Below are 18,895 nucleotides of genomic sequence, written 5' to 3'. Positions count from 1 at the left end.
GGCAGCAAGCTACATTTGCAGCTGATGTAAAGCTTGTTCTGAGGGGGCTGCTAGCAACTGGGAGAGCTGGGTGCGGTTGCTGGTTCCATCTTAGCTCATGCATGTTGCCTTGACCAACTCCACATCTCTTGGTGCTTCCCCTGTAGACAACAAATACTTCTTCCTACTCGTTGAGAACCTCAGCTTTTCCAGGAAAACAATCTCATCGTGGTTTTCTAAAGCCTAACACACTGTCCCCCAGTTGGCATATTCTTAAAACTGCAAATGTATAGAGATTGGTGTGCTCAGCAGTTTAAATATTAACAGGACACGTGAGAACGTGGGGTTGCAATACAGAAGTGGTAAACATTCAGTTTAGTTGCTAATCTTAGACCAACTCACTATAGCGAGAAGTTCAGGGCTTTCTGAATTGGGCTTGAAGTCAAAGGTTAGCCGTAATTTCATGCAAGAATGACCCACCTGAATTCTGGGTGGGTCTGATGCTGTGCAGTAGCTTTGCTGCCCACGTGGCTGCGTGCTGCCCTGCAGCGTGCAGGGGCTGCAACGCAGGGCTCTGTTGTGATGATAGAGGTGGCAGATCCTGGGGCTTCTGCGCTCTTCCTGATTCATGGTCATACACAAATAACACCAGGGAAGGACTTGCTGAGAATTACTATATAATGTATCTAGATTGCAAGCCAGGAAGTGGTATTTGAAAGGGGCTCTTCAATGCTTTTTTCACACATAGTTATGGTAATCTTAATGAAGAAGCTGGCTAATTTGGCATGATTCATCTTTAATGAAATCATGCTGCCTTTTATCCATTTTTCCTGCTTATTTCTGTATCTTTAGAAAACTGAAGGCTGGAAGAGGTGTCAGCCTGCCCTCAGGTGGTCATCTGAAGAAAAGCAGGAATCACACTCCTGGCAGCGGGTGGTGACAGCGGGTGCTGCCTGTGGCGGGGTGACAGCACATGGGCTGAGGTCCTTCTCCCTGGCTGGGGCGTTGGGAGGGGGCTGGCTCCCAGGGACACGGTTTCTGAGGGATGGGAAAATCCCATCCTGCCCAAACCCAGGGCAGGTAACACCCAAAAGACATTTGGAAGCTGGGATAGAGCCTGGCCAGCGCTGCTCTAGCTGAACTGGGCTATCTGGAGACCCTGTCGTCTCCACCACAAGACCTGATATGTGCCTGTTGCACCTGAGGGCCCTTTTTTATTCCAAAGACCTTGGCATGAATATTCTTTAGTTCTTATTCTTTTGACATTTGTTCTGGGCTGCTGGAGTTGTGAATGTCTCACCAATGGGCTGCTGTTTCCTCTAGCTGTTGGTGTTGTACAGTGTCACCCCAGGGCTGAGGACTTGGTAAGTGAAGAGGCCATCCATGACCACCAGAGATGCTGCTAATGTATCATCTAGAAGGTGGGATGGCTTTTTTTTCCGGTGGTAGTATCTTTCAATAAAAGCAAAAGTTCCCATTTCTTGGTTTTATAAGTGGGAGTGCAACCACACCATGTTTCTGACTTCATATTTCTCTAAAATGGTTGCACAAGGCTTCTTTAGTGCCTTGGGCATATTTATCATCTTTTCTGTGTTCTGGTTTATTTCCGTGCAGAGAAAGAAAAACTAATAGTCAAATGCTGAAGTATTTCATGAGGAACAGATTAAGCAATGCTGGAAACTGCTTCAGATTTATAGATCCAAGATCCATAGTGACACGGGCAGAAAGGCCGTGTCTGAGGGAGGCATGTGTCTCTTCAGACTTGGTAACTCAAAGGGCAGGGGGAAAGGGAGAGCGTTTCAGACACACCAACACTCTTGAACCAGCAGACTTGACGACCACGGGATGGCAGCGCAAGAGGGAGACGGATGGATGGCTTCCCTGAGAAGCAGAATTCATGGGACTGAGTTTATAGTTCCATGGCAGCCTGGATCGCATCAGTGTTGGTTTGCTGTGGCCATGAGACATCAGTAGGCTCAAGAGGCAACATGTAGACAGTGACTGCAAGCTGGCAGCGGTGTATGTAGCCTTGCACCGATGTCAGCCTCAGGGGATTTTTGTCCTTTTCCTACTCACTGGAATCTGGCATGGAGGTGCAAGTGCTGTCCCCAGGGACCGGTCACAACTGCTGTGGGTTCGTCCAGCACACGCTGAGACCTGCTTGATGCTGTTGGCTGATTTAGGTGGAAAAAATCTGGATCTGGTGGTGGGAGAGGTGTGTTTGGACATTGCCCAAAGATAAGGAAAAGGTTTGAAATTGTCAGCTGTTCCACTTGCCTCTGCTTTTCCTTAAGGAAGAAATTTCTTTTAACCCTGCATGAAGCAACTTTTGAGTTAGAGATATTAAAGAAGAAAAAGGAAAAAAGCTGTAAAAGGCACAAATAGGCATTTAAACAAAATACATTCTCTTTCTGAGAATTGGAGAGCTTGATTGCTTGGGCCGATTCACATTAGGGAAAACTCCTTTTATTTGCTATTGATTGGGAATGGGAGCAACATAATTTCTGGTCCAACCTCAGCACAGCTTGAAATGTGTCTTGTAGAGATCCTTATTGCTCAGCTGTGCTCCCCAGAAGCGCCGTGTTAGAGCCCATCCCCGGCCCTACACCATAACAGGCATTTTCAACAACAAAGCCCGACCTGCGTAAATTGGAAGTAGTTTGGAAAAAACTGGAAAAAAGATGGAGGATTCCCCGTGTGTTTAATGAAGCTGTCAGTTCCGTAATAACTGGAGAAAAATCCATTTCAATTTTAACCCAATTTCACATGGTAGAACAAGCTCCCTCAAAAAAATCCAGCTTTTAAGTCACAAGGCCTCCGAACAAGTAAGTGCTCTGCATTTGTGAACAAAGCAGGAGTGACTCAGATGAAGTGAGCAGGAGCATCTCCTGCCCAGAGGGTGACGAGGAAGGAATGCAATGTTTGACAGTCTGAAAATGAGCCTGTAAAATACAGGCAGAATTATGTGCAGTTCTGCTCTTTTTGGACTTCAGCACAAAGTTAGGAAGCACGTCTCCTGCTGATGTGGTAAGAGCCGTGCTGGGGAGAGGCGTAACAGGATGGAAAATGCCATTTTGGCAGCACCACGAGCAACGTTCGATGTTATGAAAATTTGTAACCGGCACATGCTGACCGAGGAGAGAGGCCGGGACGCGAAGTCTACAATTACAAGGGTAGATAGATATTCATGCGCCATGAGGTGTCCCAGCCAAATCAGGGCACCCTAAATGTGGTTTTACACCGGGATCTTACACCCTTCAAGCATTCAGGTACAACTCAATGTGACTGATCACTTAATTGTAGGAAAACTTTGCAAAGCAACCCTGTCTCTGCAGCATTCTTGCTGTTTTGTCTATTGACCCAGGGCGATCCAGACGTCCCTGGAGTCGGCGTTGCTGGAGTTGTTTGTGTAAGATGCTGGGAGGGTTTCAAGGCGCAGTCGGAGGGGCCGGGACGCTGGTGTTCTCTCGGTTGTCCAGGGGTTTCCTTCATCCCTCGCAGGCAGCTCTGAGCTTCCACACAGCACAGGCCTTATGCCTCGGGCTGTCCGTTAGCTTGTTTTACTTAAGCAGGAACTGAAGCCTCCAGTAAAACTTCACTACCTCCTCACATGGCAGCGTGTAACGTGAACTACTATATATTTCCAAAGCTAGAAGGCTTTCATACTGTAAAGACTGACTGATGTAGCGGTGAGGGAAGGACATTTCCCTCACGCAGGTGAGCACCCTCAGGGCCCGCTGCGCTCGGAGGAACTGACTTTAACGGCAAGGCCTGTGCGGCTCGTCCCCCCACGCTCCCCGAGCTCGCCTGACGGGCGACAGGCCCCCAACCCCGGCTCCCAAGCCTGTAATGGCGGCGCCCTCAGTGGGCAGGCCCCGCCCGCGGCCGGAAGTGCCCCCTCGCGCCCCTTCCGGCGCGGCGCCGCGGCCCTTTTAAGGGCGGAACCGTTGGTGCGGGGACCGAGCGGCGCGGGAACGGAGCTGTGGCGCGCGGGGGACGTCATGGCTGCCGGCTGCCTGGTGAGGGGGCGGGCCTGGGGGTCTAGTGCCGCTGACCGGCGAAGGCCTGGGACGCTGCTGATGCTGGTTTGGGGAGAGGGCTGGAGTGGGGGGCCGTGGCCTCCGTGGTTGGGGGTGGCGTTGGAGGGCTCTAGCTCTTGGGGGTGGCGGTTCGCGGTGTCCCTGGGCTCGGGGTTTGATGGGGGGTAGTCCCTGGGGTGATGGCACGGTGCAGGGCTGGGGAAGCAGGGTGTCCCTGAGGGTTTGGGGGGGGGGATAGGCCTGGTGCTGCTGGAGCTGGACTGTGTAGGGGAAGGCCGAGGAGGCAGCTCTGGGTCTGGGGGAGGCTTAGTGCTGCTGGGGTTGGGCGGTGTGGTGAGGGCTCTCCTCGGCTTGGGCTGTAGGGTGGCCTCATACAGTTGGGGCTGGGGAGGAACTGGGGGCAGAGTTGGGCTTGGGGTGGCTTAATTCTGCTGGGGTGGGCAGCTCTGGGTCCTAGGGTGCTGTTGCAGCTGGGATTGGACTGTGTTTTTGGAGGGGGTGGTGGTGGTGCTGGGGGGGGGAGCTCTGGATCTGGGGAAGGCTGTGCTGAGGAGGGAGGTGTGTGTCAGCCACATTCTTCTGGAACTGGGTGCTTGTTTGAGCAGGCTGGGACTGTGGTCAAGTCCTGAAGGGGGGCGAGCAGGCTGCAGCTTAGGAGGGTGCTGTGGTCATCTAGGGGACAGGAGAGCTGGCTGATGCTTGAGGAGGGGGAAGAGGTAGGCTAGACTGTGGTGGGGGTTGCCAGGGAGGCAGTGACTGTATGTGCAAGAGCAGGGAATGAAGGCTAATCAATGTGTTCTGAAGTCTGAACAATTTTCAAGTGTTACAACCCCCTGTAATGGTCTTCTCAGTGTTTTGGGTTTAGTGGTGGTTGTTGTTTTTTTTTTTCCCGACCTCGGGCTTTGTTTTGCCTTTGCAGCAAGGTGCTGTGTAAGGATGTGCAGTATTCCCTGGCTGTAGGGGAAGGGTAGTGGGTAGTGCAGTTCTGATTCTACCTGCTTGTTTTAACAGGTGTGTTAGCTCTTGCAAATTTGTCCCAGGTGGCCTCTTGGCTACCCCTGGGCTAAGATGAGCAGCTGTCAGAGCAAAATTGAGCTTGACGGCCTGCTCAGGTGGTTATCAACATGGCTGATCTGTCCCAAAGTCAGCTTTGAGGCCTCTGCACCAGCAGCATGTTGTTAAAATGCATGAATGATTTGTGCAAGCCACCTAAGATCCAGGGGGCTAGTCAGCTTGGATAATTTGCCTCTTCAAGTTTTTTGAGACATGTGAAATTTGCATTTTGTGTTGTACGATGTTTGTATCTCTGCCCAGTTTTTCTGGGATAAATATGTGGCTTGGTTGGTTTGTTGTAGAAATAAAATGGTTTTATTGTGCAAAAATGGTTCTTAATCTGTTGTGTCTGAACATTATTGTCTTTTAGGAAGATCCGTCCTTGGAGAGGCACTTCAAAGGCCACAGAGATGCCATCACTAGTGTGGACTTCAGTCTCAATAAGAAACAATTGGGTAAATTGTTTCTCTGTGTTCTGATAGCCAGATGATAAAGAGCTTCTCTCCTTTAGTTAAATGGAGGGAGCAGTGGAGGTACTGAGCTGTACAAGAGCAAAGAACTTCTTTTCATGAAAAGATTTGGGTGTATTTCAGGACAAACATTTCTATGTGCTTTGAAAAAAATCCTGTTGTTAAACCATAGGAGTGTTAGATTGTGTGCATCTTGTTGGTGCTTTAGGGGCATCTACTGTCACATATTGTTTCATCTACCTTGCTTTACCATGCAGTAAGCTTAAGGTAAAACCTTACTTTTTTTCTGTCTTACATTTCTCCCCTTTAGACAATTACCTGTGATTATGCCAAGGCACGTGTCATAGTTGCTATTCAATAATCCACTGCGTGTGTGTTGAATAGGAACTCGGAGGGCTTTGGGGTCTTAGTGAAGTCACCATTCAGTTTGCGTAGCATGGTGTGGACATTGCTTTGGCTCACAGAAATGATGGTTTGAAGCAAAATACCTGGTAGGCAGTGGGCGCAGTAGGCATGAATAAATAGAAAGGTAGCAGTCTAGCAGGTAATAGTACCGTTCTGGATTTTGCAACCTACGCAGCGTTCTGGAAGCTGCAAGGAAATGAAGCTGAATCAGATTGTCATGGACCCCCTCCCTCTGTCGTGAATGCTAATTTAGGATCCTACGCAACTTTGAGGTAGCGGCAATTTAAGATTTATTAACATAGGATTAGGTTGTATGACTTTTAACAATAGTTGATCATCAGCCAATTATCAGAGTGATTTAACAAAATTTACTATGATCAACACAGTGACTTAGTTAAAGATTTGAAAATGGCAGGGTTCACCTGAGACTTGCAACAGTTTCCTGAATCAAAATGCACAATCACACACACAAACAGATATAGAAGTTAACCTATGATTGTTTCCTTTTATGCAGGTTATAGTAAACTTCCATATCCGTGATCAAAAATGGATTCTACTCACTCTCTTACCTTTGTCGGCTTCTGTCAGCGGACAGTCTGAAACTCCTAACTCTTATCCCTGCGTCAGCTTCTGTCAGCAGATGGTCTGAATCATGCCATGAAATAGGGATTAGCAGCCTGCTGTGATCCTGGAGAGCTGCAAAGGGCCTCACTTTAGGTTTGATATTTATAGGGTCACAAGATGACTGACTGGGTCAGTACTTTTCCATTGTGGCCACAGTTCTTGTCTGGTGATCTTGGCAGCTTTCAGAGTGGGCTTGTGTTGCAGGCAGGAGGAGTTTTGGGCCCATTACCCAGGCAACAGGAGTTGTAGGTGCAATCAGGGAGTGTCTAATTGCCCCAACTTGCTGTACTTACACTGGGACAAGAAGGTACCAGATTGTCTCCGTTCACTGCCCAGTAGGCAGTGCCAGATTGTGCCAGCTCCCTGTGCTCACAGTTGAGACAAGACCAATGTTGGGTCCACCGCCCTTGTAACTGAAGCAAGAACGATGTTGTCTGGCGTTGACGTTGCAATGTGTGCTGGGCGGGTCTGCACCACCACCCCCCTGCTGCTGTTTTTATTGCTGTCTGGTATCTTTTCTTTTCCAGTTCCTGTGTCCTTGATTGCAAAGAAAAACGTTCAGTCTGCTCTGTGTTGGTGATTCTGTTTCTGTATTCCTAAAACTTTATTCAGTCAGTGCAGATCTGTTTAGCAAGGGTGCTCTGAATGTAATTTAGCATTGCTTTTGATTGGCCTTTGAGAAGTAGTACGGGGCCCCTTGCTGCCTTCATCTAGACCATGGAATAGTCGATGTTTTTACTAAATGAGATCAGTTAAAAAAGAGAAACAACTTATAAGAAATTTTTCTTTTTCAGGTACTATTGAGTCAGTTGTGTGTACTTGACTCTTAGGCGATTTTAAAGTTCTCTTTCCCCATTTGGCCCCCAAAAATAAATCAGCCAAACCTAGATGAGGACTCAGTCTTTTTATTCTATCAGATTGCTTGCCTAATCCAGGAGGGATAATAGCTATTGCCAACAAGTTGCATGTAAGCAGTATCATTCTGAAGTGCTTTATTGAGATGTTGGAGCATTGTTTTCCTTAATTTTTTTAACATCAGTCCTGGGTAAGCTGTGATATTGCAACTTAATATCTTTGCCAGACAATGACTTCGTGTAGTTATGACTAACGTTTAGATCTCTTTACACTACGTCTTGTGCTTAATTTACTTTTACACGGTTGTCTCCCCTTAAATTTTGATATCCCTAAGGAAAGGTGTTGCCTGTATGAAATACAAACCCAACAATTGAACTGGCAAATATGTCAGGTTTTTGGTTTCCCCTTACGGGACATGCATAATGAATGATCCTGTTTGAAATGGTAATGTATTAATGCCAAATCAATAGCAGAAGAGATGACTGTTTTTTGTGTTGAAATGACTGTGAAATAGATGGACATTTCAAGCAAGATCTATTTGGTATTTTGCCATAATGCTAATGAACTGAAATCTTGTAATGATGATACTGCCATGTCAGAACCTACCATCAAACTGATCTTTTTTTTTTCCTAGGAACGTGTTAAGATCTCCCTGGAGATATGTCCCACTTGGCACTCGGGTAGAGAGATACAGATGCAGCTTGGGTTTGTTGGCAGGCTAAGATGTGTGTCTTCTGTATTTGCCTGTGGAAAATCTACAAAGTTTTCTGTTATTTAGGCATTAACATTGATTTGAAGGGGTATTTTTACTGTCATTGTTTGAGACTTTAAGTTGCCACGGGCATATGTTTGGTCTTTTACAAACCACTAGGGTCCCAGTTCTCTGGACTTCATGCAGCATGGCGGGTTACAGGGGAGGAGCAGCTCTTCAGTTTTCACTGCGCAGAGGTGCTGATAGGACCTGAGCAGGAGAGTTTTAGACTGAAGTGGAATTTACTCTTGTGTTTGGGAAACCTCTTGCCTGGTATTCTTGGCGGGGACTGATACAGCTCCTGTCAGATAGGGAGGGGGATGTAGCTTGCATGAAGTTCAGTATTGTGGAGATGAGCTGTCAGTGGTGCTCGCAATGGATGTAGCGTGTGCACCTGAACTCTGCCTTCTACTTAAGTGACCCTTTCCTCTTGCTGCTGAGGAATATCTTGAAAAAGCAGCATCTGTCCTGGGGCATAGCTGCTGCCTTGTAAGTAGTCTTTGTCCTCTGGGGTCCAGAAAGGTCCAGCCCTTTCTCTTCTTTCTTGTCTTTGGAGCATGCCTTTGCCCTCTTCCACCCCTTTCTGAGAAGCCCAAGATTAAAGGCAAGTTGTGGTGGTTGTTGGTTGTTTTTTATTCATGCAGGACAGTACAGAAGTAGGCATGAGTGAAAGAGTGGGTGTGAGTAGACGAAGGGGATCCCATCTCCATCCATATTTCCTTAAAGCCCCTCATGACTACCATCAAGTCCTGCTGACCTCTCCTACTAATAGCAAACTGAACACTGCTCAAACTGTGTTGCAAGCTTGGATTTTTCATATATTGTTAAGAGTTGCTGAGCTGGCTTTGATCAACGTTTTGCAACAAGGGAGAGGTGTTGGACGGAGATGTAGCTTTAAGTGACCAACTCAGGGTGGTGACTTAAAGCAATCTTTAACCTGCTGCAACTGGTAGCTGCCTCTGCTTCCCAATAAAGTGATGAGATAACCTTCATCCACAGACCTTTTATGTCTTTCCGTAGTGTGTATTTATTTGGAAGAGGTTTTGCAACTTGTGTGGCTTTTGCCTCTGCAGCTGTTGCATGAATTGACCCTTGGAAGTGGAACTGGCAGTCCAAACCAATGCATGATTTTTTTGCTTTAATTACTAATGAAATATAAGGATGCAATACATTGGTGAAGCTTAAAGGACAATGTGCTTGAGATTGCTGGAAGCTGTGATGGTGAATTGGGTCTGAAATGTAGTTTCAATGTAGGGGAATTAACGCAAGTTTGGTCTTGTGTGTTTGGTTTTTTTTATTTCAGCAAGTGGCTCGATGGATTCGTGCCTCATGATCTGGAGTATGAGACCTCAGATGAGAGCCTATCGCTTTGTGGGCCACAAAGATGCAGTGATGTGCGTTCAGTTTTCACCTTCTGGTCACCTGGTGGCTTCAGGCTCTAGAGACAAAACGGTCCGTTTATGGGTTCCCAGTGTGTAAGTATCTATTCCCTTCTGTCTCTCTCTTTGTGTTTTAACTATGGATTGGGATTTCCCTTTGCTTCTTGATAGCAGTTCTCCAGCTATGGGACTGGGATCTCTTTGAAGGAAAGAAGAACTGTTTTATGTGGCAGCTCTAAGAGAGGAGAGGTAATTTGCACTTGAAATTGCATTGGAAACAAAACTGAAATCCTTTGCAAAGCTTAAAGTCAGTGTTAACTTCCTATGCTAATATAACAAGTCACTAGTGTAACTCATTAGTGGTGTGTTGTTGGATTTTTTTCTCCTACTTTCCTCCTGGCAAACTGATCCTTTCCTGATCAGTGTTAAACAAGATGCTGAAACACAAGTTGGGGTTTTAGTGATGGAGATGTCTGTTCTGTGAGCAGGGTGGAGGTTACTAGCTTGCATGCTTGCTGTAGTCCACAAAACTGTTAGGTGCCTTTAATTTTTATTTCTTGGTCTAAAACTAGTAACTCTGCATTCCACTGATAGTAAATGATGGCATATTACTACGACAAAAGACTACTCTGGATTGTGTAGTGAATTTTTGTGAGCCTGCATATGATTAACAAGAATTTACTTACCCTTTCAGTACCTTAGCCATCTTAATGTATAATTATGAAGTTTCCATTTTTGAGTAGAGGGTTTAGTTGCCTTAACTCATTAACACTTGGCAAGTCCTTGGCAATCATTGTCTGAGAGACCTCATAACTTCTGTTTCACCGAGCAGTGCATTGTTTTAAGTGATGCTGCTTCAACAAGGAACACTTAGTTGAAATACAGCACAGACAGGAGAGAGCTGCAGAACTTCTGCTTGAAAACTTGCTGCAAGTAATGAGAAGCTTTTTGCAGCTGAGATGCATAAAAGCAGCTGTCAATGTTTCCTCTTGTCTCCTGATTCCCACACTAACCAGTGGGATTGTTTTTTCGGAATGGTCAGGCATATGTAAAGGTATTTGAGGTTCCTCTGCTTGTGAGAAGTTGTAAATTGCTACTGTCAAAGACTAAAGGATCGTGTCCAGATCGTGATGATTATGGTGGCAAATAAAAGGGATTTTAAAAGAAACTAACAAACTCAAACTAAACAAAACCACACAAAAAACGTATCCCAATTCCAAGATAAACATGACACTTCAGGTACCTGGGAAAGCATTTGTAGTTTATTTTTTATGAGTTATTCTGGTTATGATTACCCATTGGAAGCTTTATTTGATGATCTATTAAACCATAAGTCACCTCTGCCATGGAACTGGTACGTTCTGAAAGTGACTTTTTAAATTCTGTGATAAAAATGACCTTTAAATATCTATGATAATGTTTGCTAGAGTAATACCCTGCTCTAAGTTAAACCAGATAGATGACCCCGTTTTCCCCAACCCATTAATCATCATGACACTCACCTGAAAGTATCAGAATGCCTGAACTCTTGTAAATGTAAATTCCTAGCACTCATTTTGTATTCAGATCGAGTTATGCATCTGAGGCAGATATGCTATTACTCATATGTGGCAAAAGTATAGACCCTGCTTTTTGGGCAAATTACAGTTTATCTTTTAGCTACAGAATTGTCACTCCACCATTATGAATGCACTGAGACTAAACAGTAAATATGGTAGAAATGTCATAAAGTTAAAACTTATAGTGAAATAACACTAAAATATGCAGCTTGTAACTTCAATTGTAGTTAACTTCAGTTTAACTAAACTTTCCTGGAAGAAATTATCACAATGACATGTCAGCATATATATTATTAAAAGGCCCAAGGTGGATTATGATTAAAATTTAACCGTACTGCTCATCAATCTCCTATAAAGAGATGAACAGTGTCATTTTGCTATCTCCAGAGCTGTGCTGCTAACACAGCACGTTGAAAATAAATTACAGTGCAAACTTGTTAGATTCCTCAGAAGCTAAAATTTTAAGAAAGGGCTGGGATGTGATGGGAAAACTGAACTTAAAGGATATGTTGTGTGACTTTTATCTTGGTTGCTTAGGGATGTGAGCTCTGTAGTCTAAATTGCACCTTCAGTTGTCATGTCAGAAAAGGGTGAGTGTGGAAAGGGAGTTGTTATTGTTGTGCCAGTTGTCAATGCCTCAGTGCATGGCACCTTTAATCTGTGTTCATTTAGCATTCCTTGTCAATTTACCTTCTTTAGATAGAACAAAAAAAAAAAAACAAGGAGGCTGAATCAGGATTGAGACCTTCAGTTTGCTAGTTTTGCGCCGTCGTTAAAAGGGAAGGGAGAAACTGCCCTATAGTCTCTTTGCGGGCCAGGACTTTATTTCCAAGGAATCTGAAAACTTGCAGTCCCTCTGAAAGGTGATATGTTACTCAAGGAGATAATGCTACACTGGTGTATAGATTTTTGTCTTTGGGGTTTGTTTTTTTTTTTTAAGCCAGGCTGACAGAATTTTGTAATCTCATGTTTCTGCATGAGTTTTTATCAGACTTGGGGATGTTCTGTGGTTTTGGACAGAAAGCTAACTTTCCTGAGAAGTAACCTTTATTGTTCTTTGCCTTCTGGCAGCTGAAAGATTAAATAAAACTAGGCAGCTCTGACCTTTTCTGGGGAGGGAGGGAATGTTACTGGAAGATATATAGTATTTTGATTTTTGGCCTTTACAGTTTTAGCCTCAGTATAAAGTCTGTTAAATCCTAACAGAGAAGGGAGCAAACCACAGTGTCTTTCTGTTGTTCTCTTCTGACTGTGACTATGGAGCTCCTGGTAGTACAGTACATGCTGGAGATCTATTTTGGACTAAGAGCCCCATATACCTGTTGGATCTCTAACTACGTTTTAATTTCGATCTCTAAATATGCCTTGTGTTTATTTGCCAGAAGAATGCTTTTTGCATTTATTTGGAAATGACGGGTAAAGGAGAATAACAATACCTTGTATTTCGTCTTGCCTGGCTAAGTTAATGGTAGCTTGCTCCACGTTATACCACGTCAGGCATGCTGAGTTCAGTTGTTATTTCCTGTGTGGTGCCCCATCGGAGGCGTTTGGCTGGAGTATGGGCCATTACCGGACTAGCTGGGAGGTATTTGCCTGTTTGTCTAGATGAATTGTGAAAACACTTACCTCCCTCCTCGCCTGCCTTGCAGCAAAGGACCTGGTAACATTACAGAATCTCAGCGCCTTCTTTTGTATTGATGTTTCCATAAATGTTGTCTTTAAATGGTTGCACAAATTTAACAATAGCATTTTTTCCCCTGTATAGGGAACGTGGGTTGTTTCCTGTTGGATTGGGCTCCAGTATTGAACTGGAACAACTGGTTTTAGCTATATATTCTGTATAGCCTGTGAAGCGTGTGTGTTTGGGTTGATCAACATTTTCTTCTTAATGTAAGCACATGCAGTTCCCATAGAAATACTGGTTAATAGCACGCTCAGCATACAGAAGCTTTGTGTTTTCAGGTACATAATGTCTTTGCTGTCCTATTGTGCAGTTCTAAAGTATCCTTCCTTTCTGTATAGCAAAGGGGAATCTACTGTCTTCAAGGCTCATACGGCAACTGTAAGAAGTGTTCATTTTTCCAACGACGGACAGTCCTTAGTTACAGCTTCTGATGACAAAACAGTCAAAGTGTGGACGGTTCACAGGCAGAAGTTTCTATTCTCACTTAGTCAACACATAAACTGGGTTCGCTGTGCCAGGTAAGGACAGCTTTCTGATAAATAGAGATGGGGCTTTATCCCTCAAAGCAGAGACTGAGTATCATGGTCTTGCGTAACGCGTTTCTATTCAGGATAATTCAACTGTACCTAGTGACTGAAATATGTTCTTGTGTACCCACTTTGTGTTTCTGCAGTGATCTCTGTCAAGCAGGGACTTTCCTGCTTAGTGATTTGTTGTGTTTTGCTTCTGCCTGGTATGGAGGCTTCTGCATCTTGAAGTTGCCAACAGAAGCAAAATGAGAGATGTATATTATTATGCTTATTTCAGCTTAGTTACTTTTAAACTTGTCATGTCTCCAGTTATAAATCATCACCTGTGCTCCTTTGAAAATGCTGAAAGCACTGCCACTATGAAAACATTATTTCCTGATGACTCTCTCAGATTTGGCTTTCAGTTGTCGATCTCAGTTGTTCTGAGGAGTTTTTATGCATCTAGGATGAAGTCACAGTTTCTCTGTAGGGAAAAAGTTCATTATAGCTCTTGAATGTGGTGGTGACTCTATATATATCTATGCTATAGGTGCCCACAGTAAAGCAGAAAAATGTTTTTCCAGTATGTATGGTGATGATCTCTAGATAGGGACTCAAGTCCTGATCCTGTAAAATGTATGCCTCTGCAGAGAGATATTGATATCTGTCTTGTATACGAAATTTTGAGATAGGAGCTTAATATGTTCTTCTAAGGCACTCAAATAATGAAGTTTCTCCTGCTGCTGCTGTTATCTTGGGGGTAATTGTATTGCTTTGAATGCTTGTGGCAAAGGTAAGAATTATTTTGAATCGTGGTCAAGAAACAACTTGAGATAAATTGAAACAAGTAGGACAGGAGATCTTAAGTCAGACTCAAGACTTTCTTGAGGGCTATTTTATGTGCTTGTGGAAGCAGGGATAGTTTGAGGGCTTATGGCTTGCTTTTTTTTCCATCAATTTACAGCAATCATATTTGTAGGCTTACTGATGCCAGCATGACGTCTTGAAGAGCAAGGCATGTTTACTAACATACTTTGACAGCTGGCCAAATCCAGTTGACCCTGTACACCTCTTGTTTGGGGGCATTTCTTAATTGCTGTAACTCTTGTTTTAGATTCTCTCCTGATGGACGATTGATAGTGTCAGCCAGTGATGATAAAACTGTCAAACTGTGGGATAAAACCAGCAGAGAATGCATACACTCCTTCTGTGAGCATGGGGGGTAAGTACCTGGCGGTGCAGGAGGACCAGCCACCTTGTGATTTCTGAAACGGAGGTGTCTGGTGAATGTACCCCTGGCTTCGTGACTGCAGTCAGAGGTTCTTGTCCTGGCTATCCTTTCTTCCTCTTAAAATAATCATTAGCACCTATTGCAAAAGCAGCCAGCAGAGGATGAGATGAAAAAAGAGCTTCCGGAATTGGTTTGGCTTTTTTATGACTTCTCCAGTTTGGAACCTTGAGGGTTATATTTCAATAACTGTCCAATGTGTCAAGCCTTAGTTTCTTTATGCTTATTTTTTTGAGATGCTTAAATTGTGTCAGCTATGTTACGCTTTTTTTATTTTGCTCTGAGTTGAAGTAAATTAAAAGAGCAAAAGCCTACTGGCAGATTGGTACTTGGATGCTTTATTTCGTCTTCAATTTCTTAAATAACAAAGTTATTCCAGAAACCACTTTGTATTCAGAAAAGCAGCTGTGGAATTGGGATTTCTTTTCATGAAGAATATCGAGCCACAGCAGAAGTTAATTTGTCCAGAAACACAAAACAAGTCCTTGGAGAAGTGAGACTAGAATCTTTCTAGTTTCTCACTGCATTGAATTTCTAAGTACAAATTTCTGTTCTTTCCAGGTAATATAGAATGATATTAAGGCGAATTCAGACAGTGTTATTTTTTTCCAGTGCTTTTAGGAATATAGCTTGTCCAAACAACCAATTAAAATATCTCAACTTCCTCAGCATTTGTTACAAGAATTCTCAAAGGATAATTTATTTCATCCAATTTCTTGTGTGGTTTTGGTGAGGAGTTAGGAGGTGCCCTTCAGAGAAGGTTCTGAAGGTTTTGCTGTGTGTGCAAAATAATTTGATTGCATACAGGTCCAGAAAGGAACTTGCTCTCAGCCTTACTACCTTCCAAGTGGCAACATATGATTTCGGGCACAAATTCAGTTAAGTTCTATCCTAAAATTAGTTAAGTGTAATAGAAGAAAAATATCTGTTCAGTCTTGTACACACCACTCTAGAAATCATGTTAATTTAATAGAAGACACATATTATGCAAACATTAAACGAACACTTGAAAATGTTGTTTTGACAGTTGGATCCATCATATTTTGGGAGGCTTGTATCTACAGCTCCTACAGCTGTAATGCAAAACATATGCTTAGATATAATCCTGCAGTCTACTCGGTGTTGCAAGCAAGGTCTTAAGAGAAATTCAGCGCTACAAATTTTCACGTTATCTCCTCCTTTCCATATTGTTCACTGCATCATGATGTAGCTTCCCTTCTTGAAAAGACCTTTTTGATCTTCAGCAAGAGTTGAATGTAAACAACTGGATTTAACTGCAATTTACAGGTTTGTGAATCATGTGGATTTTCATCCCAGTGGTACATGCATTGCTGCGGCTGGCACAGATAACACAGTGAAGGTGTGGGACGTTAGGATGAATAGACTTCTTCAACATTATCAAGGCAAGTTAAGATATTCAAAAAATCAGACCTTTCCACATTTTGATATGAATTGCTCTGAAGTCCAAGGACTGGTTCTCCATCATCTGCTGCTTTGCCAGAAAGGCACTGGGTTAGACCTGCCACTGGAAGCGTTTTTTTCACCAAACGTCATGTTTTGCTTTGTGTTGGCTCCGAGACTGATTCTCACATTGATGAAAAACACCTCTGGCCTGATTTCTCCTTCTCTGTGCACCACCAAACAGCAAAAAAGCCATGATGCTGAAACTGTCCCATGTTGCAGGGTGTGTATAGGTGTTATCTGCCATGCCACTGGTCTCGTTTTCACTGTTCTTGAAGAAATTTTTAATAGTAAAAAGGATGTGGCCTTTGCCTCTAAATAAGCCTATAGGAGGAGTAGGATGCTTTCCAGCAAAGCAAAAGGTTAAGATCCCAATGAGAAAACTAGGAAAAGTTAACATAGAGGAAAATCAAAATCGACCAATTGCATTTCTATACCGTGATCCATGTTTACAGCTCTTTTTCCAGTATCTCCTTTGGTTTTCAGCTTCCAGAATTAGCTTTGACCATGTTATGACTTGTCCAGGTTGGCTTGTCTTTGGAGTAGCTAGCTTTTATATTTAGAATTCTACATATTTTTTTTTCTCTCTTCACCCTTACCTTCAAAATGGCATATCCTCTTCTTACTTCCTCTTGTCAAACCAATTAATGCTGCTATTTGGTAGAACTGGATAGAAAAGCCTCCTTTCCCATCCCTGCAAGCTGCTTGGAGTTTGATCGTCCTGTGTTGTGCATGTTAGTTGCTTGAGCCTAAATGTAGCTTTTCTTTCCTTTGCTATTAGTGATTTTTATGCCTGCTGTAGTATTTTGTAAATCCATATGTTCTCAAGTACTGTTTCCAGTACAGATAGCTTATTAAACTTAATTTTATTTTTTTTTTTAGCTTTTCATGAAGACTACTGCTGGTACGCTAGTAAAGCAGATCAGAGATAGGGGGCTGGAGCCTGGTGTATTGTTCTTTCTGCCATCTGCATCAGATACTCTCGGTTCCTGCTGCAACAGCCTCACAGCTGAATGCCAGGCAGGAAAGGCAGAGTAGGAAAATAGCTTGCAGTTGATTTCTGCTAATTTTGCAAGTTGAGAGACAAAAATTGAGCTCTAAATTAAAGCTGTTGGTCTTCCTGGCTTTATGTAACTAGAATTGTTTTTGACAGAGCTTTAGACTCCTTTTACTCACAAGGCAATGGAAGAATTTGCCGGCTCTCAATACGGGTTCTCTAGTTTCCCTTGATATAGAAAGGCACAGAAAGTGTAGCGATGTTTAAGTTGCAGAGTTCTTCTGTTTGTCTACCTTCACAGCAATCTGTGCAAGACTAGACTGCTTCTGGGGGGTAAGAGTGATGGGAGTTACTCATCTCAAAGCAAATGCAAATTGCCTGCAGAGACGCGGTTAAGATTATGAAAGCCTTTGGGTTCCATAAAAAAAGTAAGTAAAAGCTCACCAGAAAGAGGTGTTGCTGTGGAGTAGAAACAGTCTGCAAACTTCAGAATGCTTTTCTAATTCTGCTGTATATAGGGGGCTGTTCTCTTCCTCTTTGCATATAGATGGAACTACCATAATGGTCATCTGATCTGACTATTAAGCGCTGATGGTGACACTACCATCACTGGAGCAGGGCTTTTTCTAGGATAAAAAACCCCCACCACATTCCTTATTTTTAGAATCGGCTTATAGCTCCTGGATTGTTTTTTATTCCTGGCTTCTAAATGTAGGGTCCTCCTCTCAAGTGTATTGTCCCTGTGCAGTCGAGCACTCTTTGGACTCTTTTCAACTGTAAACCTGCCTGAGCTCCTTGAACTCTCATATAATGTGACTTATTTTTTTCTTCAGTTATTCTTATGGACTCATGGTCACTTCCAGTTCTCTGATAGTTAACAAAATCTAACGGAAGTCAAACCTTTTGAGGACTGTTGTTCCGGTTCATTGGTATGGAGCTGGTACAATTACAACAATGAATACCGACATGTGATTCTTTGTGTAATAAAGTATTGTTATCTTGTGACCTGTATCAAAACTTGGAAATGCCTTTCTGAAGTCTTGTTGCTAAATTACTAGGTAATGTATTTAAATACTAAAACAGTTTCAGATTGTCCTTTAACCTACTTTATCAGCTTTTCAACAGTGGCAAGATCTGCAGTGTGTGTTTCCAGTCACAGTATAACTTGGTTTAAAAATAATCTCTTCCTGCTTTCCACTTACTGCTATTAAATTGTCCAAATCTAATGCCGTTAAGGTTGGCTGCCAGGTTTATTTTTTGTGTCCTGGAGTTATATGTTTCCCTTGTATCCCACCCTTACTGAATGGCATTTTAGAGTGGCACCCTTGCTATTGAAGTTATCTTTTCCTGTTATGAGTGTTATTTTTTAACAGCTACTGTGTAAATCCTAATTGTGTATTAAACTTTGGATTAGGAATAGTCATAAAAGCCGAAGAAACCTTGAATTGCAGAAATTGCAGTGGTATCTTTATGCACCTGTGGCTGGAAACTGATGCATTTGTACCGTGTTCTGGAGACGTGTTTGTGAGTCTTGCTCTTCCGAGGGTTTATGCTCATGCCTTTTGGCTAAATGGGATTGATTGGGTTTTGTGGCTCTGCCGTGTGCAGCTGCCGCCTCCGTCCCACTAGAGGGCGTCTCCTCCCCCCGTGCGCTTGTGCTGCCTGGTTTCAAGGGAATCCAGTTTAAAGATTGAGTTGCATCGAGGAGTTAATAGCTTTGAGTGTCCCTGCCGCAGACTCTTGCGTGTTAGAGTTGGGTTGTTTTCAAAAACTGGTGAGTCTTTTAGCAGTGTTGCTCTTGTTGCTGGGACTTGTTCCAGCTGTGACATTTGGAAATGAAA

The 18,895-nt window shown here is 43.4% G+C and overlaps 1 protein-coding gene across 7 annotated transcripts in view; it reads left to right on the top strand.

Annotated features, from left to right (window-relative positions):
- Nucleotides 1–3,897: 3,897 nt before the first annotated feature.
- POC1A (POC1 centriolar protein A) overlaps nt 3,898–18,895 on the top strand; it is an 89,056-nt gene continuing 74,058 nt past the window's right edge. For all 7 annotated transcript variants that reach the window (XR_010072714.1, XR_010072718.1, XR_010072715.1 and 4 more), the window contains exons 1-6: nt 3,898–3,998; nt 5,443–5,527; nt 9,481–9,652; nt 13,138–13,317; nt 14,423–14,530; nt 15,884–15,999. Coding sequence is in view for 2 of the 7 variants with exons in the window: in XM_063347564.1 (XP_063203634.1) it covers nt 3,981–3,998; nt 5,443–5,527; nt 9,481–9,652; nt 13,138–13,317; nt 14,423–14,530; nt 15,884–15,999 (679 nt within the window). In the remaining 5 variants the exon portion in view is untranslated. The remainder of the gene's footprint in view (nt 3,999–5,442; nt 5,528–9,480; nt 9,653–13,137; nt 13,318–14,422; nt 14,531–15,883; nt 16,000–18,895) is intronic.

The sequence above is a fragment of the Chroicocephalus ridibundus genome, chromosome 10 (genome assembly GCF_963924245.1).
Source record: "Chroicocephalus ridibundus chromosome 10, bChrRid1.1, whole genome shotgun sequence".
Lineage (NCBI taxonomy): Eukaryota > Metazoa > Chordata > Aves > Charadriiformes > Laridae > Chroicocephalus > Chroicocephalus ridibundus.
This window is presented reverse-complemented; position numbering and strand designations above follow the sequence as displayed.